Source organism: Oncorhynchus tshawytscha, linkage group LG16, assembly GCF_018296145.1.
Source record: "Oncorhynchus tshawytscha isolate Ot180627B linkage group LG16, Otsh_v2.0, whole genome shotgun sequence".
Taxonomy (NCBI): Eukaryota; Metazoa; Chordata; class Actinopteri; order Salmoniformes; family Salmonidae; genus Oncorhynchus; species Oncorhynchus tshawytscha.
The window spans coordinates 31,845,425-31,870,424 of record NC_056444.1 but is presented as its reverse complement, the minus strand read 5'-3'; the positions used below and the strand labels follow the sequence as shown (position 1 = coordinate 31,870,424).

Here is a 25,000-nt window from a genome sequence, read left to right as displayed (position 1 = left end):
TATCACCTCAAACACCAAGTTAGGCATTCCTCGTTTCAAAGTAGGCCATCATCTGTCAATGGTGAATGATAATTCTTCCTGTTTTACAGGTGAAATGCCCAAACTGCATGCCAGTCACTTGAAGTCAATCAGTTTCATGGGAAGATGCATTTAGAGCTTCTAGAATGACTGTTTCTTGAGCGAATTAAAGCAGATGGCGCGAACAAACGACTATATTAGCATTTCTTGTAGGTCTATTTTGATTCAATCTAAGTATAGCCTGTAGTGTGTGCACTGTTGAGTTTTAATGATTGTTGAAAGAATATTGGACTATTCAGCTTCAGCCAAGAAATGACTGAGGAGGTGTTTTTGGTGTAACATACTGTAATATAGTCCTACTACATACAGTATGTTACAGTAGGCCAATATGGTATTACACTATATATACAAAAGTATGTGGACACCCCTTCAAATTAGTGGATTCTGCTATTTCAGCCACACCCGTTGCTGACAGGTGTATAAAATTGAGCACACAGCCATGCAATCTCCATATACAAACATTGGCAGTAGAATGGCCTTAGTGAAGAGCTCAGTGACTTTCAACGTGCCACCTTTCCAACAAGTCAGTTTGTCAAATTTCTGCCGTGCTAGAGCTGCCCCGGTCAACTGTAAGTGCTGTTATTGTGAAGTGGAAACATCTAGGAGCAACAACGGCCCAGCAGTGAAGTGGCAGGACACACAAGCTCACAGAACAGGACCGCCAAGTGCTGAACCGCTTAGCGCGTAAAAATAATCTGTCCTCGGTTTCAACACTCACTACCAAGTTTCAAACTTCCTCTGGAAGCAACGTCAGCACAAGAACTGTTTGTCGGGAACTTCATGAAATGGGTTTCCATGGCCGAGCAGCCGTACACAATGCATAGTGCCAACTGTAAAGTTTGGTGGAGAAGGAATAATGGTCTGGGGCTGTTTTTCACAGTTCGGGCTAGGTCCCTTAGTTCCAGTGTAGGGAAATCTTAATGCTACAGCACACAATGACATTCTAGACGATTTGGTGCTTCCAAATTCCAACCCCATTGAACACCTTTGGGATGAATTGGAACGCCTTCTGCGAGCCAGGCTTATTCACCCAACATCAGTGCCCGACCCCACTAATGCTCTTGTGATTGAATGGAAGTCCCCGCAGCAATGTTCCAACATCTACTGGAAAGCCTTCACAGAGTGGATGCTGTTATAGCAGCAAAGGGGGGGACCAACTCCATAGTAATGCCCATGATTTTGGAATGAGATATGCGACATGCATGTCCACATACTTTTGGTCAAGTAGCGAACTGGATATACCGATCTGCTATGTAAACGCTCTAACCACTAGGCTACCTGCCGCCCCTATGTCACGCTGAGTGACGTTAAGTAGCGTCTGGCTGCCAGACAGAGAGATATAGAGTGTGAAGCATTGGGATCTCCATGGTACTGACCTGATATTTTACAGCCGTACACCTCGAAGCGCAGAGCGATGCCTGTTTCCCAGGCGACAGGCCGGATCCGGATGAAACGGGTGAGCGTGGCTTTGGGAAGCATCTTCCTGGCCACTTCTGTGGGGTTGGTGTTCCCTTGGAAAACCTGGGAGGAGAGGAGCAGTTCATTATTCACAGAGATGGTTTAGTGTAGTAGTAGAGCCACCAGGAGAGAGGCCTACTGGGCCAACTGAGGCCTTGGCCTCGCCTCACACAGTGCTCCAGAAACAGAGCTCAATGACGGGGCACAAGGCCATATGCAGGCCAGCCTCCCTTCATTGTTCGTATTAGGCTACTGTCTTTAGACTATATACTATATACTGTATCATTTCCTGAGCATGTACAGAATATGGAAATGAGTGTTTCATACTTAAACATCCTACGTTTTTGATATGAACCATATTCACCCCAGTTCATAATGCACCAACTATTGTGATTGTGACCCAGCTGCAATTTCAACCATATACAAACACCTTCACCCTACAGTTGTATCCAACTGTGACACGCACGCACACGCTGACAACACCCTACAGTCCATCACACATCACCCTGGCTAAGTCTCACTCTGTAGGCATCCGGTGGTACGGTGGTGTTAACCCCGTGGCAGGAGAGTGCTAGCCAAGCAGTAGCGGTGTGTTGCGTGGCAGTACAGCTCATCTGGGCTGAAGTGAAGGTGAACGGAGGCAGTGCTAAAACGCCAGCAGGCAGGGCCAACGGGACCATTAGTCTGCTCAAAAGCCTCTCTATCACTGTCCCTACATCCCTCTCTCTCTCTGTTTCCTGGGTAATGGTTGTCAACGGAGTCATCCACTCTCCTATATGTCACGCCGGTCGGCGCTCCTCTCTCTCTGGCGCCTCTGTCGCACCAATAACTATTAAATGGCTTTTTTCCAGCTAGCTAGCACCATCACCATCCCACTACAGCTTCAACCTGCAGGCTCAGCACCTAGTAAATAGGACCTACTACTCACAAAAGCACTTTAGAGGCCGGAACTGAGAGACAGGGCTTTTCACATCACCTTGCTTTAAAAAGAAAACGGTGTACTTTGGAGAGGTCGTAAAATAATTGGGCCTGAGGGGCAGGGGGAGGGGGTATATATTACAGACACAGACACAAAGAGAGCTGCTCTGGCCGCTATGGGGAAAACATGGCTGCCCTTGTGAGTAGCACACACACAATGGTGACTACCTACAGGTTCCACAGATCCTTAGCCTGGTCAAACAAACCTCTTGATGGGCCCGTGGAGTGTGGACACCCACTAATGGAGGTTTGTTTACAGACGGAGAGCCTTCTGGTCTGTTTCACAGGCTGATAACTGATCGATCGTCAGATCCAGTCAGATCATTAGGTTAGCCACTCTCTGGTCTCTGGTCTGGTCAAGACACTCTCTCTCTCTCTCTCTCTCTCTCTCTCTCTCTCTCTCCTCCCCATTCCATTCATCCCTGTCACTCCTGGTTTATTAAAGGCTTTGTCAACCGCTCTCCTTCTTCAGACAAATACCAGAGCCTGACACACAGTAAACAATGACTTCATCCAACTAAATGACTACTGTAGCGTCTTTATGAGAGAGGCAGTAGTACTGCACTGTAAATCGTTTCCCACACAATGCATTAGCATACCACGCTAAGCGGATAATAGTATGGTGGAGAAAACGCTGTTCCACAGAGACAGAACCGAACACAGACCAGACCAGACCAGGGGCATTCCCCTTTTGTTGAGATATTGTGTGGCTGAAGCAGAGATCCAAGCCAATACTAAGGAGGAGAGCACAATTCAACTCTGGCTGAAAGCACAGAAATATCGCTCTGGATAAGAGCATCTGCTAAATGACGAAAATGTATATGTTGTGAGTTTACATGACTGGCATTCTGGGTCTGGTTGGCCATTGTGCCACAGCTCTGTAAGTCTTCTGAGAAATGTGTCTCAACTGGTGTCGATGCATGTCTTCTGCTTTTGCTACATGATTCGAGTATCACTGCGGTAATACATACGGTGCTGAAGTATAGGAAAAGATGATGTGCTTATGATACCATGCAACGTTAGTGGTAGGCAGTGGGGTACAGAGTGGGTGAGGAGTAATCTCTCTTACCTTCTGTTTTGAACCCTCCTTCAGGGTGATCCAGTCTTCTCCGTTAGAGCTGACGTCCACCTTGTACGACTTGACCCAGTAGGTCTTCTTGGTCTCCTGGGAAACGGCCCCCTGTGTTCCGACAGCCGTCACGAACCGGAGGAAACCCAAGTCCACCTGAAGGGAGAGGGACCGGTCAGTACAATCCAATGGCACATACAGTACATACAGCAAGACTTTGGGTTTTAGTGCAAAGAGAACGGTTCTGCAAGTCCAAACACTGATGACATAAAAGAGTAAAAAAATGGAAAACACCTTTAGCCTGCACCTCATTTAACTATGACTAGAATGTAATAAACAGCAGAAGTATGGAATGATATTCAACTTAATTTCCTGTGATGGGGAGACAAGAGCTTATTGGATGAAGGTGAATATTGAATGGAATTGGCCTCCTAATATTCTAAACAGGAGATATAGATTGAATTTCAAATAGTACAAGGTTGCATAAAAAAAATCAGAGCTTCATAAAGTAATCATGAACTGCTGTAACATTACTGATGTTATTATATTTTCCCGAGCCGGCTGCCAGACAGGGGGAACAGGGCCAAGAGCCTATTGGATAGAAGGGAGTCAGAACAGAGTCTGTACGGCTGAAAGGACCATGATGCTGAACAGACTAAAGAGAAGGAGCTTACCAAGCATCAGGGTTAGAGAGCAGTTACACTGTTTTCTATCAGAACTGTGGACAGTGTGTGTGTGTGTGTTTGTATGTGTTTGTGTGTGTGTGTGTCTGTCTGTCTAGCATCATGCTCTCTCTATACCTTGACTGTGTATGTCTGTCTGTCTGTCGGGAAAGAAGCAGGCCCATCCTCCTGGAGCTGCCTGTCCGTGTGTGACTCGTACTCCTCTGAACAACCAGGACATCCTGACCTGACACCCCCCCCATCTCCCCATGGATCCCCTTAAATAGACTGGTCCATGTCCCATCGAGCTTGTCTAACAGGGATGGAGCTCTATTTGTCTGGGTCTGGATTGATTCAGCAGTCCAGACGTGGGTAGACCCCCACTCTGAGAGGAGACAGGAAGATCTGTTTCGGCTCGCCAGTCCCTCGCGCAGAGAGACCAAAACAACACCTCTGGACTTACATTCCATCTGCTGGGCTGCCCCTATGGAGCCCACTTAAACCCTACCTCTCATCCCCCCCAGCCGGAACAGAGGAGGAGGAGAGGAAAGATTGGTGGGTGACTGAGGGAGGAGAGGAGGGCACGTAGGAGAGGCCTCCAGTAGCGGGTGGCGGGGATACGCTGCACTGTTAGTATTTAACGGTCCATAGCCTCTCTCTCTCTCTCTCTCTCTCTTTCTCTCTCTCTCTCTCTCTCTCTCCGACTGGCCACACTGGGGCTAATAAGGAGTGATGCAATGGAGTAAAAAACGCATGGGGGTCAATCAAACGAAGGGTTGTTTGTGTGGGAGTTGTGGGAAGGGAACGGGCTGCTGGCTTCGTTACGGTGCTGTGTGGAGGGAGGGAGAGGCGTAAAAAAAGAGGGAGCGACAAAGAGAGAAGGAGCGAGAGAGTGGGAAGAGAGAGAGAGAGTGAGAGAGAAGCTTTGATATTGGATTGAGAGGAGGCTTAAGACTGATGGATTGTAGACGGGGCCTCGTGGAGATTAATGAATCCACACCAACTACAGCATGTGATGTGTGTGACAGCAAATGATTCATCCCAAATTGCACCCTATTCCCTATATAGTGCACTACTTTTGAAAAGGGCTCATAGGAAATATGGTGCCATTTGGAAAAGCCGGGGAGATCAGCAGAGAGAGCCGGGGAGATCAGCCTTTTAAAACCAGTCGACGAGAGCACCAGCCAACCAATGCAGGCATCACAGTGCATGTTAAAGATATCCATACAGCCTTGAACAGTGCTTCTCTCTCTCTCTCTCTCTCTCTCTCTCTCTCTCTCTCCTCTCTCTCCTCTCTCTCTCTTTCTCTCTCTCTCTCTCTCAAACGCACGCGTCACAGTGAATACATTGGCAATGCCGTTGTCATTCATCTACTTTAAATGTATTCAGGAGCAGAAGCTAAGGATAAAACCAGATGGGGAGAGCATGAATAAAGGTCTCTATATGACTTCCGTTCTCTGCCCGCTCTGGAGGATTTGAAGAAAAGAGAGAAAAAGACAACATACTTTTGTTCCTGCCTAGGAGCTCAACTGGGCTTATGGAAAAAGGGCCAGATTTCTTTAGCCCCATAAACAGAGACAGAATCCAAATCCCCTGTTTCAGAGCGTTCCTTTTTAATAACAGACGATTCACAATCCCCATCGCATGGCTGGGTGCGAGAGGAAGGAAGAATGTGCCAGTACAGATGGAGGGTGGTCTGGATGGGGGGAAATGAGAGAGGAGTGGGGAGAGGCGAGGCAAGTCCTCCTCCTCCTGCTGTCTATCCTCCTCATCCTCTTCATCATTATCATTATCATCATCATCATCAGCTTCACAGCTGCCCTGGACCAATGACAGAGTGCCTTACTGAGAATGGGATGACTTGGGATGACTTGGCCTTGGATACCCCTCCTGATCGGACCCTTATTAGCCGTAATGGAATAATGGAATTAGAGCATCACCAGCCCTATAATTGAGAACAGTCATGAACATTCAGAGTCAGTCAGTTAGGCTGTGTCGTTGGCTGGCTAAATGGTTCCTTCTGCCTCCTTCAAACTGTTTCTTTATGACTCAGTGACAAGTCAACTGATCACCATGTTCTGCCCTGTACCTCCAGACCGTGGACTCAGACAGCCAGAGCTCTGATTCATCCCGTAGGACCACTTTTAGCATGTTCAAAAATGTATGGCTGGAGAGTACACTGAGTACTGCCAGGGGAGGAGAGGGGAGGGAGAGGAAAGGACAGAACAGAAGGAGACAAAAGGAAGACAGTAAAATAAAAAACAGAAGAGAAGAGAAGCCGGCTGGGGCTGCTTTGCTGGGGGTCTGAGGATGGGAATGACAGAGCCTTGTAAGGCTGTTGCCTCGTAAGGAGAGAAGAGACCGACTGGATCAATTTCACAGACGTGAGCATGATAACAGGGCTGTGCTAATGAGAGACACATGATTTATTAATGACTTGTTGTTTCAGTCAGAGCCAAGGAGGGAACCACAGCAGTGCGAACAGACCAGGGTCAGTCATACCGGACAGGCGAGCTGAAAGAATAACGGCTGAATAATAGAGAGAAAATAAACAATGAGGTATAATGATTCATGCTGGGACTTAGTTAACACGGAGGAGTGTGTGTGCAGTGTGTGTGTGTGTGTGTGTGTGTGTGTGTGTGTGTGTGTGTGTGTGTGTGTGTGTGTGCGTGCGTGCGCAGTGTGTGTGGGTGTGTGAGGAATAGATGGCATAGCTCACCCAAACCCAACTGCTCTACCAGTTGAACCAACGTGCTGTTGGAACTTTTTTAAATAGTGGGAGCGTGTGTGGGTGTGTGTGTGTGTGCGTGTGTGGGTGTGTGTGTGTGTGTGTGTGTGTGTGTGGGTGTGTGCAGCAAAGCCAGGAAAATATCTTTTTAGGTGATAGATTATTTGCTATCGAACTCTTAGTGAATTGGCAAAACGTGTGAATCATCGTTAATGGGTGATGTAATCCTTGTCTGAAAGAGTGTCAAGTATAATAACCACGTCGTGCTGACATTACAGAAACACGCTCATTTTCATTAACTTTTTTTTTTTACGACTGTGATTTTCGAGAAAAGCCAGGGTGTGTTTGGAGCGGTGCCCACTCAGAGACAAATGACACAATACAATCTGGTCCCCTGTTGTAATTCATATCTACAGGGACACACACACCCCTTTCCCACGAAATGGCCTGTTAAGAAAACCAGACAATTACAGCACATCATCAGTATCCTGCTGAATGGGAAATCACGTCTCTTTCTCCTCTGTTCTCTCTGTCGTCTTCCCACTCTTTCTCTCAGAGTTTTCCCTGTTCCTACTAAAGGAATGGTGAATACTGTTCTGTTCTCTCACCTAGCCTACTGATGTGTGTGTGTGTGTGTGTGTGTGTATCCAGTCATTACGCTGACTAATGGAAGCAGAGAAGCAGAAACAGCATTAATGCCGTTGCTCAACCTTGTAGGCCCACAGTCAGTTGAGCCTGTTGGTGCAATTAGATTAACATAGGGAGTTTCACCACATCAGACTGTGTGTGTGTGTGTGTGTTTGTGTGTGTGTGTGTTCCTCAAGTTCAATGACATGACTTCATCCTCTTATCATCATCATCCCCACAGACTGTGTCAGACATTGTCATAATCGTCATCCACCGGTCATCAGATCCACTCCATAGTGGAGTGAGTCAACGGAACTCTGGGTCTCCGTCCCAAATAGCACCCTATTCCCTCCATAGTGCACTACTTTTGACCAGAGTCCCATGGGTCCTGGTCAAAAGTAGTGCACTATATAGGGAATAGGGTTAGGGTCAGGCCATTTGGGATCACTGTCTGAGGATACAGTTGACTCATTGTTCTGTGGCTGTCAGGTGAGCGTTGTGCAGAGCCGAGGGGTGGGGTTGGAGCAGAGAAGGGAACACAGTGTTCAGATCAGAGAACAACTGTTGAGCTTCAAAAGCCGTTTGTCACTGTTTGACTACCTCATAATTCAACTGGTGCGAAAATACTACAATCAGTTTTCATGAGGAGTTTTTAATGAAATAAGTTGTACCAGAGAGTTTGGGCTTTCACTGCCTTGCCCCCTGACTGTGTACTGGGAAAAAATAGACTTCCCATCTGTTGGTGTGTGGGCTGAATTAATAATCGAGAAACTCTGGGGAACACAAGACTACATTTTCCCTTCTCTCTCTGTCTGTCTGTGTGTCTCTCTCGCTGTCTCTCTTTCTCTGTCTCTCTGTCTCTCTGTCTCTCTGTCTCTCTGTCTGTCTGTCTGTCTGTCTGTCTGTCTGTCTGTCTGTCTGTCTGTCTGTCTGTCTGTCTGTCTGTCTGTCTGTCTGTCTGTCTGTCTGTCTGTCTGTCTGTCTGTCTCTCTCTCTCTGTCTCTCTCTCTCTCTCTCTCTCTCTGTCTCTCAAAAAACAAATAACCCAGAAAATCACTGATCACCACACAGAGAGGGGGAATTCTCTCACTGTGTTTCAAAGTCAAACACCAGCTGGTAGCCATAGACCAGACAGACAGAGATAGTCTCTCAGGTTTCCTACAGTAGATCTCAGGCTCGGGAGATTGTGGCCATCCAGAACAAACAAACAGTTACCTCACATGTTCAGGTACTGTACTTCTAAACTGGCCTGGTCCAAGATCTGTTTGTGCTGTCTTGCCATTGGTGCCAATGGTCAGTGTCACGGTTTGCGTGACCATACGAGTTAGCAAGACAGCACAAATAGATTTGGGACCAGGCTACAGTCATTCTGAACAGTGTAAGATAGCGATCCATCAGCGTTGGCCTCTTCCTCTAATTCTATGTAGAGCACCTGACTGGATGCTGTTATATTTTAATATTAGTTTGTGCTTTTAAAAAAGTCCATTAGCCTGAAGTATAATTCCTTCCTTTTTCACGAAAATTGGATTATCACGAAGACGCTGCAATGCTGTGAGACCTATGAGCTCCTTCTCAGACCTTCCATTCATCACAGGGTTTACCTGACATAATTACGGGCATATTTTTAGCCATTTGTGCCGTTAAATTATGCACGTCTTTCCTGAGCGGTTGATCATCTATTTTATCCTGACAAAGAGGGATGATGTGTGAGGTGGGTCTAACGTGGGGTGAAGGTATGACGATGACTAAAAATAAAAGGTGTGTGTGTGTGTGTGTGTGTGTGCGTGCACGTGCGCGTGCTTGCGGGCATGCATGCATGCGTGTGACGGTGTGACGATGTGGAATGATTACAGTTTTCAGTCTGAGACAGTAGCCTACTTTCAGGTGTTTTTTTTTTTTTAACGATTTACTACCTATTGAATCACCCTAAACACATAGAGCGCAACTGAAATGGCACATTCTTCCCCTATTTAGTGCACTATTTTGGGCCCTGTGGGCCCTGGTCAAAAGCAGTGCACTAAATAGCGAATTTGGGAGGGAACCACAATGACCTCCATGGTTGCTTACACTCTTACCACAGATGACTGACTAATGACCACCGTCCTTCAGGAAACAAAGCAACAAGACCTCAGGAAGGAACTGACTAGAGAATGACTTCATCAGGACATGTCAGTGACAAGCCTGGTACAGGATATGGAGCAGCCTTGTCTGTGGATGACCACTATGATACAGTAACAACATATTTCAGTCAAGAGGCTGACAGGCCTAGATACTGTACAGCGGATTTTTTTTCTAATGACAGTACATTATGAAGTTAGATGGACACAGACAGAGGGGCCCAGACAGGGCTCAAACACCGGTGTGTCGTCCGGAGTCGGGGGCTTTAACCGTACAGTAGATCTGACAGGGCAGCCAAATCCCGGTCTCCTTCCACTTTCTTTTAGCCAGACTTCATCAACAGAGAGAAGCTGATGTTAATTACAAGCCCATTATTCTAATTACTCATCCTCTGGCATGATGACAAGACGGTCCCAGCAGCTTGAAGAGCTCTCATTGACAAAGACAATGGCACCCACTTCCCTATTCCCACATAGGGCCCCTGTCAAAATTAGTGCACTAGGTAGGGAATGTGGAGACATATGGGACATACCCCGAGAGTGCTAAACTTCATCCCACTGACCATGGATAATTGAAAACACATTTGGACGGCTGTTGACCGCTGTACGGGGCCGTGTGGGTCCATAGGAAAACAGGATATGGCTGAGCAAGTTGTTTTAGTGGCTGACATGAGCCCATAGCCCAGCACTGCCTTACTCCCTCTTCCCCCCTCTCTCTCTTTTCTCTCTCTCTCTCCTTCCTTTTCTCCCTGGACCTGGATAAACGGCTGGAGAGCTAAAGCAATGTCTGCATCCCAAATGGCACCCTATTCCCTACATAGTGCACTACTTTTGACCGGAGCCCTATGGAACCTGGTCACAAGTAGTTTAGTACATTTGGGAAGCAGACAATGTTTTCAGGGAAGTCAGTAATTAGTGTTTGTTTGATGGCTGATGGCTGGAAAAGTGGAATTTAACCTGTTTTTCTTTGTAAAATAGTGCAGGCTAGAGTGTGTGTGTGTGTGTGTGTGTGTGTGTGTGTGTGTGTGTGTGTGTGTGTGTGTGTGTGTGTGTGTGTATGTGCGTATGCAGTGGTGTAAGGTACGTAGTTGTTTGGGGTGTATCTGTACTCTACTGATCTGGCGGACTCACTAAACACAAATGCTTTGTTAGTAAATGACGACTGAGTGTTGGAGTGTGGTCCTGGCTATCTGTAAATTAAAAAAAAAAACAATCGTGCCGTCTGGTTTGCTTAATATAAGGAATTTGAAATGATTTACTTTCGATATTAAGTATATTTTAGCAATTACATTAACTTTTGATACCTAAGTATATATATATATGTGGTAGTAGTTTATGTGTCGGGGGGCTAGGGTCAGTTTGTTATATCTGGAGTACTTCTCCTGTCCTATTCGGTGTCCTGTGTGAATCTAAGTGTGCGTTCTCTAATTCTCTCCTTCTCTCTTTCTTTCTCTCTCTCGGAGGACCTGAGCCCTAGGACCATGCCCCAGGACTACCTGACATGATGACTCCTTGCTGTCCCCAGTCCACCTGGCCGTGCTGCTGCTCCAGTTTCAACTGTTCTGCCTTATTATTATTCGACCATGCTGGTCATTTATGAACATTTGAACATCTTGGCCATGTTCTGTTATAATCTACACCCGGCACAGCCAGAAGAGGACTGGCCACCCCACATAGCCTGGTTCCTCTCTAGGTTTCTTCCTAGGTTTTGGCCTTTCTAGGGAGTTTTTCCTAGCCTCCGTGCTTCTACACCTGCATTGCTTGCTGTTTGGGGTTTTAGGCTGGGTTTCTGTACAGCACTTTGAGATATCAGCTGATATACGAAGGGCTATATAAATACATTTGATTTGATTTGATTTGATATATATATATTCTTTTTTACTCAAGTAGTATTTTCCCGGGTGACTTTCACTTTTACTTGAGCCATTTTTATTAAGGTATCTTTACTCAAGTATGAAAATAGAGTACTTTTTCCACCACTGTGTGCCTGCGTACTAGCGGTTTCCATGGGGAAAGACATGGCCTTCCTCCATGCAGCCATATGTTAACATATAATTACTTCCTGTTGCACTTGGTGACTTTACTGGGCCAAAGCCAAATGAGTGAGATTAGGGCAGTTTTATGAAAACATTGTTTTTAATTTTCTGCTCTTTCATCAACTGGTTTTCTCCTAACAAACAAGATTAAAGTCAACATCCTTTCCCAGAGTGCTTAGAGAGAAGGAACACTCTTTTTTTGTCTCCAGATCTTTACTTACGATTAAATCATTTGGGTTGTCGGCGAGATGTGTGTAAGATAAAACAGATCATGCTGTAAATACCGATAATGCACTTATGACGCAAGATGGATAATTATGGCTATAACCTGTTTGCAAATAAATCCTACAGATATGGAGAACATTTACCATTGAACTCATCAGTAAAGAAGAATACTATGAATAACCTGTATCTTATCCTTATGTGATAGACGATAGAAATGATTTCAGGTATTGACTTTCTCTCTCAGGGACAGCATGTATTATTCATGGTGTGTGTGTGTGTGTGTGTGTGAGATCAATGGTTGCTGTCTGAGGCAAGATGTTAGACTCTGTGATGCCATCTTGCTTTTATGGCATCACTCAGGCCTAGGGAAAACCTCTCTCCCACTCTATCTCCTTTCCTGACAGAGCCCATTCCTCATGGCGTCAGCGTCGAAGTGTGCGTGTGTGTCTGTGTGTATATGTGTGTGTGACGTCAGTGTCCCAGGGGGACCAGGAAATCTTCCCTCCGCTTTTGTTTTCAGGTCGGAGACAACGTGAATGTCCTCCAAAAATATAGCTGTCCTCCCTCAGTCAGAGGGCCAAATGTACTGTACGGGTGAAGGTATTTCCTCCTAGTATGTCACCCACCATTCAGGTCTTCCTATTGGAACCAGGTCCGTCACCCACCATTCAGGTCTTCCTATTGGAACCAGGTCCGTCACCCACCATTCAGGTCTTCCTATTGGAACCAGGTCCGTCACCCACCATTCAGGTCTTCCTATTGGAACCAGGTCCATCACCCACCATTCAGGTCTTCCTATTGGAACCAGGTCCGTCACCCACCATTCAGGTCTTCCTATTGGAACCAGGTCCGTCACCCACCATTCAGGTCTTCCTATTGAAACCAGGGCCCTCACCCACCATTCAGGTCTTCCTATTGAAACCAGGGCCCTCACCCACCATTCAGGTCTTCCTATTGAAACCAGGTCCGTCACGCACCATTCAGGTCTTCCTATTGGAACCTGGCCTGTCGTGCACCATTCAGGTCTTCCTATTGAAACCAGGTCCGTCACGCACCATTCAGATCTTCCTATTGGAACCAGGCCTGTCAAGCAACATTCAGGTCTTCCTATTGGAACCAGGTCCGTCACGCACTATTCAGGTCTTCCTATTGAAACCAGGTCCGTCACGCACCATTCAGGTCTTCCTATTGGAACCAGGCCGATCGCGCACCATTCAGGTCTTCGTATTGGAACCAGGTCCGTCACGCACCATTCAGGTCTTCCTATTGAAACCAGGTCCGTCACGCACCATTCAGGTCTTCTCTATTGGAACCTGGCCTGTCGTGCACCATTCAGGTCTTCCTATTGGAACCAGGCCCGTCACAAACCATTCAGGTCTTCCTATTGGAACCAGGTCCGTCACGCACCATTCAGGTCTTCCTATTCAAACCAGGCCTGTCGTGCACCATTCAGGTCTTCCTATTGGAACCAGGCCCATCACGCACCATTCAGGTCTTCCTATTGGAACCAACCCAAAAATACACTATCTGGCTAAAGGTGAGTTCATTCATCATCACAGCAACCTGCTGCTACATACATCCATACTATTCCCCTTCTGGGGGCTTCAAACAGATGGAGGATCCACAAAGGTAGATATTCACTGTACCTCCCTCTAGACGTGGCTGACATGGGAATGGAAAGGGGAATAGCTATCTAACGATTATAAATACACTTCCTGGTGGATGTGAGAAGCCTCAAAGGTCGCCTGTCCACCTACCCACACGCATTTAGGCATGCACACACACGTGTGCTCGCGCACACACACACACAGACACACACACCAAAGGACTATTCCTCTGGGACAATAGAGTGTGAGGAATAGCTAACCCACCAGAGCTCCGTGCTAAGCCATAAGAAACCCCACCAGCCTAATTAACAGAAGGAGAAACCCCACCATGTTGCCCTGCTCCTCATCTCAATACATTAACATGAGAGGAAGCATTAAAATAGTTGACAAACCTACGCTCTCCAGCTCTAGATATATGTTATCTGAATAAACTATAGGCAGAGAAGAAATATGCCTGAGATATCAACCCCTCAAACCCCACTGCCTGTCATGAATAGCTAATAAAACCGTCTGGTGCAAATTGCATACAGAGAATTAATTAAATGAATAATGAATTGATATCCATCTAACAGGCGTGAGGGATGATTTGTCTCGTGGTGCCGTGAGTGCGCCTGCCATTAACGATGGGGAGAGATTGTTGTTGCTGCTGCTCCCTCCCTCAGACAATCTTAATGAAAGAGAAATGAAGAACCCCATTCTTTTAATAACACTTGTTATAATGAAACTTCTCTCTCTTCATGAGCTCAGGGAGGGCATATATGCGCAGTGGCAAAGATTTCAAGAAATTATAAATCACACACCATACCAACACGGAATTCACTCTTTGTTACCGTAGAAACAAACGTGCCAGGCATCCACTTCTTTGTCATCTGGCTTTGGAGCGCCCAACAGATAATATCCCCTTTTTATCTTGCTGTATTTTACTGCTGAATACAATTTAAGCTGCCATATGTCACTTTTTAGGCAACCTGACCAAATTCACATAGAAATGTGAGCTATAGATCTGTCATTCTAATTGAAAGTCTAAGAAGCTGTAGATCTGTTCTATGTCCGCTATTTCTAGGCTTCCCTTTCTTAAGTTTAGTTTTTTGCGTCTTTTACTTTTGGTTTTGTACTCCAGCTTCAAACAGCAAAAAATACAATATGATGGGTGATGGAAAATATATGTCTCAGCGGTTTAGATGGTACAATGATTCTCTACACTATGAAATTAGTGTGCTTCTAAATAAATAAATAAAAACCCTAGCATAATCAATACTCTATTGAGGATTCTGAACAGGTGCCAAATCGTTGTTCTTTTGCTCTGGAATCAGCACAGCAGGAGAGAGACACATTCAGACGTTCATTAGGAGAGAAAGACAGTGAAGAACAGAACAGTACAGAGCAGAACGGCCCACTTGGTTTAAAGGGCTGGTTTTAAATAAGTCCTCATTAACACAAATAGGTATTTGAGTCAGATTCCCACTGAATTAAGTCTCTCAGGACACATAGGCTGAATCTAGCAACACTGGGAAAGGACAAGACCATAGTATCTACAGTATTTCTTAGAAACTGCTTATCCTTCCACTTATCAATCATGATTGCATCTTGATTGTTGATGAAACTAAGCCATAGGATCTCTATGGTCATAGCTCTCTGGTCAAACTCACAGGTTATGTCCAGACCTGATAGGACTCATGACAATGAAGTTGTGCCTATCTCCAGTATGAACCTGTGTCCTGTCAATCATTGACCTCCTCTATGTCCCAATAGATGCAACATCTTAGGGCTTAACTGTGTAACTTCCCCTCTGAGGGACAATCAACGTCACACAACTTTAACCCTCTCCTCTAAAGGAACTGCTGCAGGAAGTAGTCTGGGACGGGAGTGTGTGTATGCATCCCAAATGGCACTACTTTTTGCCAGAGCACTACTATATGGGTCCTAATCAAAAGTAGTGCACTACTGTATAGGGAATAGGGTGTCATTTAGGGCACAGGCGTTGGTTTCTCTCCAGTACAATGGGCCCCTGCCAGGCCCAGGGCTCCCCTCCCACTCCCCCACAGAGCACAGAGCCAAGGGCCTCCTCCACAGACATACACACACAAAAACAAACACACTCCCACTCCTTGAATTCAATTAGTCTGGAAGGGGCAACAGGGGCCCTCAGGACAATATTTTCATAGCAATAAGGAAAACCTAATATTTTGGGAAAGCCTAAAATATCTGTCTCCAAGCCAGCTTTACATTTAACAGATGCTCTTATCTTGAGCAAGAGCATACATTTCAGTACTTTTTCATACTGGTCACCCATGGGAATTGAACCCACAACCCTGGCATTACAAGCACCATGCTCTACCAACTGAGCCACACCAGTGGACTATTATAAAGCCTCTTGAGGACTACATACGTACAGTCGAGGCAAACTTTCAACTTTTCAGCGACGCGTGGACGGACTATCATAAAATAACTTGTATAGGTAATGTAGTGTATGGTTGGGTCAGTGGGGTAACCACTTCAACACAATAACAGGCTCTAGGGTATGTGACATAGCAGTGCCTTTGGGATCAGAGACAGAGCTCCAGTCTTTTCATATTAAGTTCTCTGTCTGTGAATGTTAATGCAGATCCCAGCACACATGCAGTACAGTAAAACCCTATGATAACCATGCGTGTGTGTTGGTGGATATGTCCCCCGGGGCAGTAACCACAGCGGATAAGAGAGAGAGAGAAAGAGAGAGAGATAGAGAGAGAGAGACTTTGTGGAGTGTCTGGAATCCACAGCTAGCCTGGAGTTCCACAGGAAGCATAAATTAATCACCAGATTTCTGGATCACCTTAAAAGATGTACCCAGCATGCCACAGGGGTGTCCTCAGAGCAGACAGACTTCTGGGATTGGACCAGGAAGGAGAGTCAACTCCACTATAGTCACCACTCTGGATCTGAGTCCCAAATGGCACCGTATTCACCAAATAGTGCACTACTTTTGACTTGGTCAAAAATAGTGCACGACATAGGGAATAGGGTGCCATTTTGGACACACCCGGGTACAGACAGGGATTCAGCTTCAATAAGACTTGTAAAAAGCCTGTGGTTGTTTTGTCTTCAAGCAGCTTTGGGTGGATGACTTTGGAAAAGTTACAGCTACCATATTACTTACATGGTAATGAACTTTTTTTTTTACTGCTATAAACACACCCTTTCTCTTCACTTATTTATCATGAGACATTAGCCACCTTTGAGAAATTCTATGATGACTTTGGGACACATGGCGGTCCCGCGTGGCCCAGTTGGTACAGCATGGAGCTAGCCACGCTAAGATTGGCTGAGGCCATCCATACGAATATGTATGCACGCTTTGGATAAAAGCATCTGCAGAATGTTATATTTTACTTTGTGCTTATGGTGCAGACTGTACCTGTATCCACTCTTTGTTGTTGTCCTCTCCTGGTGTCCATGCGTTCTCATAGTAGTTGAGTCTGGCTCGCTCCGGGGACCAGCCAGGGTTGTACTGGGATGAAGCTACGATCTGCTCTGATGCTATCTCCCCTGACTCCATACCCAACGGGTCTGTACAGTCAAAGTCTGAGAGAGAGACAGAGAGAGAGAGAGCGATGTAGGTAGAGAGAGAGCGAGAGAGAGGTAGAGAGAGAGCGAGAGAGAGGTAGAGAGAGAGAGAGAGAGGGAGAGAGATGTAGAGAGAGAGCGAAAGAGAGGGAGAGAGAGACAGATGTAGTGAGAGAGAGAGAGGGAGAGATGTAGAGGGGGAGAGAGATTGAGAGAGAGAGAGGTAGAAAGAGAGAGATGTAGAGCGAGAGAGAGAGAGATATAGAGAGGGAGAGAGATTGAGAGAGAGAGAGAGAGAGAGGTAGAAAGAGAGAGATGTAGAGAGAGAGAGAGAGAGAGAGAGAGAGAGAGAGAGAGAGAGAGAGAGAGGGAGAAGTGGTGGGAAAGAAGGGGAGAGAGATTGTGTAAATTTAGAGCTGAAAGCACCATCCAGTCATCCCAGGCCAGAGCACACATCAACCCCCAAAACAGAGCTGGTCCCTGGGGAGAGGGACACTCAGTGGCAGGGTCTGGGCTGGTACTCTGGTGGCCGGAATAAAGAGCCACATCAGTGCCGCCTCAGCTCAGCAGATCCTTGCTTCCAGTTCCTCTCTCCCACTACCACACACAGAGGCTTTAAATGGAAGGCAAGCACAGTGAAAGTGTGGTGCTACATCAAGACATAAAGCTTTAGTCATAAAACATTCAGTGTAGGGCTAAGTTCACTGTAACCTGTAATCGGAAAAGAGAAACTATTATGCATTAAAGTTGAGCTAGTAGTTTTTCCTCTGGTGCTGGTTCATCTCTACTTTAAAGCTCCCTGTAGGCAGTTTATGTGTTTCGCACATGGTGCACATTTCCTAATATTGTTGTCCCTCGGGGTGTTAGGGCACGTTTATTGTCGGTGTTCTGGGCCGTAAATCTCCCAGAATGCCCTGTCCCAAGCAGGATAGAGGGCATCTCCTTGTTTATGTTGACATGGTGCTACCGTCCAGGGTCAGCCAGTGTGTGTGTGTGTGTGTGTGTGTGCGCTCGCGTGCGAGCGTGTGTGTGTGTGTAAGTATACAACCACCGGCCAGGTCAAGAGGTGAGCTCTTCTTTCGCCATTCCCCGGAGTCCCATATGTAGCGGAGTTGTCTAGACGCTGACCCTATGACCCCCAGGGTCAGGCTCGGACCCTGGCCCCAGTCTGACCCTGCTGTCTCTAGTCACCCACCCACCTACACCCACATCCCCACACACACAAACACACACACACACACGCACGCACACTCACACGCGCACACACACACACATCACACACACACACATTAAGGCAGGCACACACAGTTACGTATTGTGTAAATCAGCGTTGTTCAGCATCAAACAGATGAGGAGAGACCATCTGTTTTAGCTCATAGACAGTCCCTGACTGCTGCATACCCTATACCTTACTCACTACTGCAGAGAGAGAGAGAGAGATGCAAAGATGAGTGGAAAAAATATATATACCACATTCCACTCTTTTCTTCTCTTCTCTGAAAGACCCCCTTCTTCTTCTTCTTATCAACATGTTGGAGGAGGAATCTGAATCTCTCCATAAACATCAACCAGACCCAGTTGAACTTCTATCTGCCCTCTGACTGTAAACAAAGAGTCTCTGGTTTTCAGCCCTGAGGTAAATGTGATCATGTGTGCTGCTATCAGCTATAAGCTATCAGCCTGCGTTTTAAGCAGCAGCCCATTCCGTGAAGTGTGGCGCTGGGGGATCAGGGAGATAGTCGGCAAGTGTTCCAAATGGCACCCTATTCCATTTAGAGTGCACTACTTTTGACCAGAGCCCTATGCAGCCTAAATCAGGGCTGTCAGGGAGAGGAGACAAGCCTGCTTCATCACCATCAAAGCAACACCTTATCCATCCTACACAACCCCCTCTCGACTGAAGTGTACAAGTCTTATAATATGTACGGGGTAAAAAGGAAAACCCATAGATTATACATCAAAGGGCGTAATAATACATTCCTACTAGAGCACCACAGTGGATAAAAACTGTCAGAGACTTGATCTTCCGTCTCTGTGATATGAGGATCCATTCAGCCAGGTCGTAAAGCTGCCAACTGCATAATTAGGTAAGTACGACAGATGTCAAATAATGCAGTGACTTGATGAGTTCATGTTGGTGGATTAGTGTTTTGATTGTATCTGTCCCTATCTAATAAATGTAATACTGGTGGATTAGTGTTCAGTCTGAACACATGTTATGTTTACGTTGCCATGGTGCTGAGCTGTAGGGACACAGGCAGTCATCGCTGTATGCGGCTGTGCTCAGGCTCTGTGTGAGTCTATCTAGGGACCTCAGCACACATGCATATCACTACTCCCCACGGGGGACCTAGCACCATCTGGGATGATTAGTGCTTTTTTAACACCAGTCATCGCCATAACAACCCAACGGAGGGGGGGGGGGGAATGACTGGAGGGGTGGCTTGTGGAAAGATTTATGGGCTTCAAGGTGGTTGTGTTTCATCAATGAAATGTTTAGCCGGAGCATTTCCCAAATTGGGGTCATTGGGGCCGTGCCCCAGGACGAAGATGACTGTTTGGGGGGGCTGGTGAGGCACTGTCCACCCCCGGTGTCTCTGCCCCCACAGCCCACTGTGTTGAAGTCAGGCCTCGTAAACTGGGGGAGATGGCCCATGCCTTGTATCACATCTCCTTAATGAAAAGACTGGGAGCTGATGATTTATTAACTTACTTTAGTCCCACATTAAACTACACGTGTGGCAGTGGAACAGGGACCAACCCTCATATGTAGGGAGGGGTGTATGGTAGTTTCAGTATGTAAAGGGATTGTAGCTTTATCATTCATGGTGAAAGGTCATTTTAGCAAATGCTAAATGTAGATCTTTTTTTAAACATTTTATCCTAGTAGACAGTTAAAATAATGCATCTCTCATTGTAATCGGACCATTGATGATAGACAGTCACCTACCTTCTGGCACGGTCCTTTCCAACACAGTGAAGTTGGCAGAGAATCCCTCCTTGGCGATGGCACTGTCTGTGTTGATTATCAGGGCCAGGATGCCCGTATAAGAGATGATACGACCAGGGGTGTTCTGACCACAGTACCGCCCAATGTACGGACCAACTGGAGAGAGAGAGAAGGGGAAGGAGGGAGGGAGAGAGGGAGAGGGGGGAAAGAGGGGAGAGGGAGAGGGTGGAGAGATAGGGGGTAGAGAGGGAAGGAGAGAGAGAGAGGGAGATTGTCAGTTACCAAGGTCACAGCTGAAGGTGGGAGTGTGTGTAAAGTTAGGAGTTAAGTCAGTATTTGCTTGCCCTAGGCCTGTCACATGGGTGTTCATACACAATAAACACATACCCCCCCACACAGAGGTGAGAGAACTAGTGTGTTGATGAAGCTATGAGCAGGCCCTAAAACCTGGGGCTGTATTAATGTAAGACCAGAGAGGGTTTTCACTAAGTGACCTCATAAAGAGGCATGGAGAGAGAGAGAGAGAGAGAGAGAGAGAGAGAGGAAGAGGGACTCCTTGTTAAGACGAAACAAGGTCGAGGGTTCCGTCTGTTTTGCACCAGTCATAAATTCCTGGGCCTTTTTTAATGCGAGTGATGTTTTAGTGTTGAGGTGGGTATGTACGGTCTGGCCACAGTGGAGAGAGTTCTCAAAGACTGGTTTAGTGTTGAGGTGGATATGTACGGTCTGGCCACAGTGGAGAGAGTTCTCAAAGACTGGTTTAGTGTTGAGGTGGATATGTACGGTCTGGCCACAGTGGAGAGAGTTCTCAAAGACTGGTTTAGTGTTGAGGTGGATATGTACGGTCTGGCCACAGTGGAGAGAGTTCTCAAAGACTGGTTTAGTGTTGAGGTGGATATGTACGGTCTGGCCACAGTGGAGAGAGTTCTCAAAGACTGGTTTAGTGTTGAGGTGGATATGTACGGTCTGGCCACAGTGGAGAGAGTTCTCAAAGACTGGTTTAGTGTTGAGGTGGATATGTACGGTCTGGCCACAGTGGAGAGAGTTCTCAAAAACTGGTTTAGTGTTGAGGTTGGTATGTATGGTCTGCCCTGTTTTAGTGTTGAGGTGGATATGTACGGTCTGGCCACAGTGGAGAGAGTTCTCAAAGACTGGTTTAGTGTTGAGGTGGATATGTACGGTCTGGCCACAGTGGAGAGAGTTCTCAAAGACTGGTTTAGTGTTGAGGTGGATATGTACTCTGGCCACAGTGGAGAGAGTTCTCAAAGACTGGTTTAGTGTTGAGGTGGATATGTACGGTCTGGCCACAGTGGAGAGAGTTCTCAAAGACTGGTTTAGTGTTGAGGTGGATATGTACGGTCTGGCCACAGTGGAGAGAGTTCTCAAAAACTGGTTTAGTGTTGAGGTTGGTATGTATGGTCTGCCCTGTTTTAGTGTTGAGGTGGATATGTACGGTCTGGCCACAGTGGAGAGAGTTCTCAAAGACTGGTTTAGTGTTGAGGTGGATATGTACGGTCTGGCCACAGTGGAGAGAGTTCTCAAAGACTGGTTTAGTGTTGAGGTGGATATGTACGGTCTGGCCACAGTGGAGAGAGTTCTCAAAGACTGGTTTAGTGTTGAGGTGGATATGTACGGTCTGGCCACAGTGGAGAGAGTTCTCAAAGACTGGTTTAGTGTTGAGGTGGATATGTACGGTCTGGCCACAGTGGAGAGAGTTCTCAAAGACTGGTTTAGTGTTGAGGTGGATATGTACGGTCTGGCCACAGTGGAGAGAGTTCTCAAAGACTGGTTTAGTGTTGAGGTTGGTATGTATGGTCTGCCCTGTTTTAGTGTTGAGGTGGATATGTACGGTCTGGCCACAGTGGAGAGAGTTCTCAAAGACTGGTTTAGTGTTGAGGTGGATATGTACGGTCTGGCCACAGTGGAGAGAGTTCTCAAAGACTGGTTTAGTGTTGAGGTGGATATGTACGGTCTGGCCACAGTGGAGAGAGTTCTCAAAGACTGGTTTAGTGTTGAGGTGGATATGTACGGTCTGGCCACAGTGGAGAGAGTTCTCAAAGACTGGTTTAGTGTTGAGGTGGATATGTACGGTCTGGCCACAGTGGAGAGAGTTCTCAAAAACTGGTTTAGTGTTGAGGTTGGTATGTATGGTCTGCCCTGTTTTAGTGTTGAGGTGGATATGTACGGTCTGGCCACAGTGGAGAGTTCTCAAAGACTGGTTTAGTGTTGAGGTTGGTATGTATGGTCTGCCCTGTTTTAGTGTTGAGGTGGATATGTACGGTCTGGCCACAGTGGAGAGAGTTCTCAAAGACTGGTTTAGTGTTGAGGTTGGTATGTATGGTCTGGCCTGGTTTAGTGTTCAGGTGGGTATGTACGGTCTGGCCACAGTGGAGAGAGTTCTCAAAGACTGGTTTAGTGTTGAGGTGGGTATGTACGGTCTGGCCACAGTGGAGAGAGTTCTCAAAGACCGGTTTAGTGTTGAGGTTGGTATGTATGGTATGGCCTGGTTTAGTGGTGAGGTGGGTATGTACGGTCTGGCCTGGTTTAGTGTTCAGGCGGGTATGAATGGTCTGGCCTGGTTTAGTGTTGAGGTGGGTATGTACGGTCTGGCCACAGTGGAGAGAGTTCTCAAAGACTGGTTTAGTGTTGTGGTGGGTATGTACGGTCTGGCCACAGTGGAGAGAGTTCTCAAAGACTGGTTTAGTGTTGAGGTTGGTATGTATGGTCTGGCCTGGTTTAGTGTTGAGGTGGGTATGGTCTGGCCTGGTTTAGTGTTGAGGTGGGTATGTACGGTCTGGCCACAGTGGAGAGAGTGCTCAAAGACTGGTTTAGTGTTGAGGTTGGTATGTATGGTCTGGCCTGGTTTAGTGTTGAGGTGGGTATGGTCTGGCCTGGTTTAGTGTTGAGGTGGGTATGTATGGTCTGGCCTGGTTAAGTGTTGAGGTGGGTATGTACGGTCTGGCCTGGTTTAGTGTTGAGGTGGGTATGTACGGTCTGGCCTGGTTTAGTGTTGAAGTGGGTATGTACGGTCTGGCCTGGTTTAGTGTTGAGGTGGGTATGTACGGTCTGGCCTGGTTTAGTGTTGAGGTGGGTATGTACGGTCTGGCCTGGTTTAGTGTTGTGAGGTGGGTATGTATGGTCTGGCCTGGTTTAGTCTGGAGGTGGGTATGGTCTGGCCTGGTTTAGTGTTGAGGTGGGTATGTATGGTCTGGCCTGGTTTAGTGTTGAGGTGGGTATGGTCTGGCCTGGTTTAGTGTTGAAGTGGGTATGGTCTGGCCTGGTTTAGTGTTGAAGTGGGTATGGTCTGGCCTGGTTTAGTGTTGAGGTGGGTATGGTCTGGCCTGGTTTAGTGTTGAGGTGGGTATGGTCTGGCCTGGTTTAGTGTTGAGGTGATGTATGGTCTGGCCTGGTTTAGTGTTGAGGTGGGTATGGTCTGGCCTGGTTTAGTGTTGAGGTGGGTATGGTCTGGCCTGGTTTAGTGTTGAAGTGGGTATGGTCTGGCCTGGTTTAGTGTTGAGGTGGGTATGGTCTGGCCTGGTTTAGTGTTGAGGTGGGTATGGTCTGGCCTGGTTTAGTGTTGAGGTGATGTATGATCTGGCCTGGTTTAGTGTTGAGGTGGGTATGGTCTGGCCTGGTTTAGTTTTGAGGTGGGTATGGTCTGGCCTGGTTTAGTGTTGAGGTGGGTATGGTCTGGCCTGGTTTAGTGTTGAGGTGGGTATGGTCTGGCCTGGTTTAGTGTTGAGGTGGGTATGTATGGTCTGGCCTGGTTTAGTGTTGAGGTGGGTATGGTCTGGCCTGGTTTAGTGTTGAGGTGGGTATGGTCTGGCCTGGTTTAGTGTTGAGGTGGGTATGGTCTGGCCTGGTTTAGTGTTGAGGTGATGTATGGTCTGGCCTGGTTTAGTGTTGAGGTGGGAATGGTCTGGCCTGGTTTAGTTTTGAGGTGGGTATGGTCTGGCCTGGTTTAGTGTTGAGGTGGGTATGGTCTGGCCTGGTTTAGTGTTGAGGTGGGTATGGTCTGGCCTGGTTTAGTGTTGAGGTGGGCATGGTCTGGCCTGGGTTAGTGTTGAGGTGGGTATGGTCTGGCCTGGTTTAGTGTTGAGGTGGGTATGGTCTGGCCTGGTTTAGTGTTGAGGTGGGCATGGTCTGGCCTGGGTTAGTGTTGAGGTGGGTATGGTCTGGCCTGGTTTAGTGTTGAGGTGGGTATGGTCTGGCCTCAGTGGAGAGAGTTCTCAAAAGCCACTGAGAAAAAGAGGAAACAAATGGAGAGAAAGGGAAAAAAGGGAATAAGAGAATGTCAAAAGAAAAGAATGCAATAAAAGTGAAACCAGGACACTCTCCACTGAGCACTTTAAATTAGTTTGTGACACATTGTGTGTGTGTGTGTGTTCCTCTGTCTAGATGTTAAGCAGGTCTGGAGGCCTGGTGCTTATCTCTGATTAGTAAGCCTGTGATCAGTGGTGAGTGAAGGTCAGGCTGCTGCTCTGCTCCCCTCTCAACCTATCACCTCCGCTCACTCTGACATGCCATGTACAACCAGGCCTTACATCCAGACACACAGATGAAAGGGAGAGGGGGTTCACCAGGACAGGGTCTGATGGCTCAGATTCAGCATTATAACACAGAAAGGGGGGTGTATGAACTGGGGTTTAGGGGGAAAGGGCATGACTCCTCTACCATCCAGTGTAGGATGGCCTGGTGTGTGTGGTGGTGGGAGGAGGGGGGGCATCTCCTAAATGATCTGCATGACTCAACGGCACTATGAAAATGTTAAATGCTCTGTTGTGAACTCTGTGTCTCTGTATGTCTCTATGGTCCTGGTGGGAGGAGAAAGGAGGGGAGGAGAGAGGAGGGGAGATGGGAGATGGGAGGAGTAAGGAAGAGAGAGGGGGAGAGAGGGGGGGAGATGGGGGAGGGGGGGA

The 25,000-nt window shown here is 47.0% G+C and overlaps 1 protein-coding gene, 1 long non-coding RNA gene and 1 other non-coding gene across 4 annotated transcripts in view; 1 reads left to right on the top strand and 2 right to left on the bottom strand.

The window, feature by feature from the left end:
* Positions 1–25,000, bottom strand: part of LOC112215586 (neuropilin-1a) — an 82,316-nt gene that overhangs the window by 20,751 nt on the left and 36,565 nt on the right. For both annotated transcript variants that reach the window (XM_024374728.2, XM_024374729.2), the window contains exons 6-9: positions 20,082–20,237; positions 16,983–17,149; positions 3,584–3,739; positions 1,455–1,599 (exon numbers count right to left, since the gene is read on the bottom strand). In XM_024374728.2, coding sequence (XP_024230496.1) covers positions 1,455–1,599; positions 3,584–3,739; positions 16,983–17,149; positions 20,082–20,237 — 624 coding nt within the window. The remainder of the gene's footprint in view (positions 1–1,454; positions 1,600–3,583; positions 3,740–16,982; positions 17,150–20,081; positions 20,238–25,000) is intronic.
* trnat-ugu lies at positions 15,865–15,941 on the bottom strand. The gene has a single exon. It is a non-coding gene; the product is annotated as a tRNA-Thr (tRNA).
* Positions 21,471–22,280, top strand: LOC121839604. Its single transcript, XR_006079059.1, has 3 exons — positions 21,471–21,522; positions 21,583–21,642; positions 21,919–22,280. It is a non-coding gene; the product is annotated as an uncharacterized LOC121839604 (long non-coding RNA).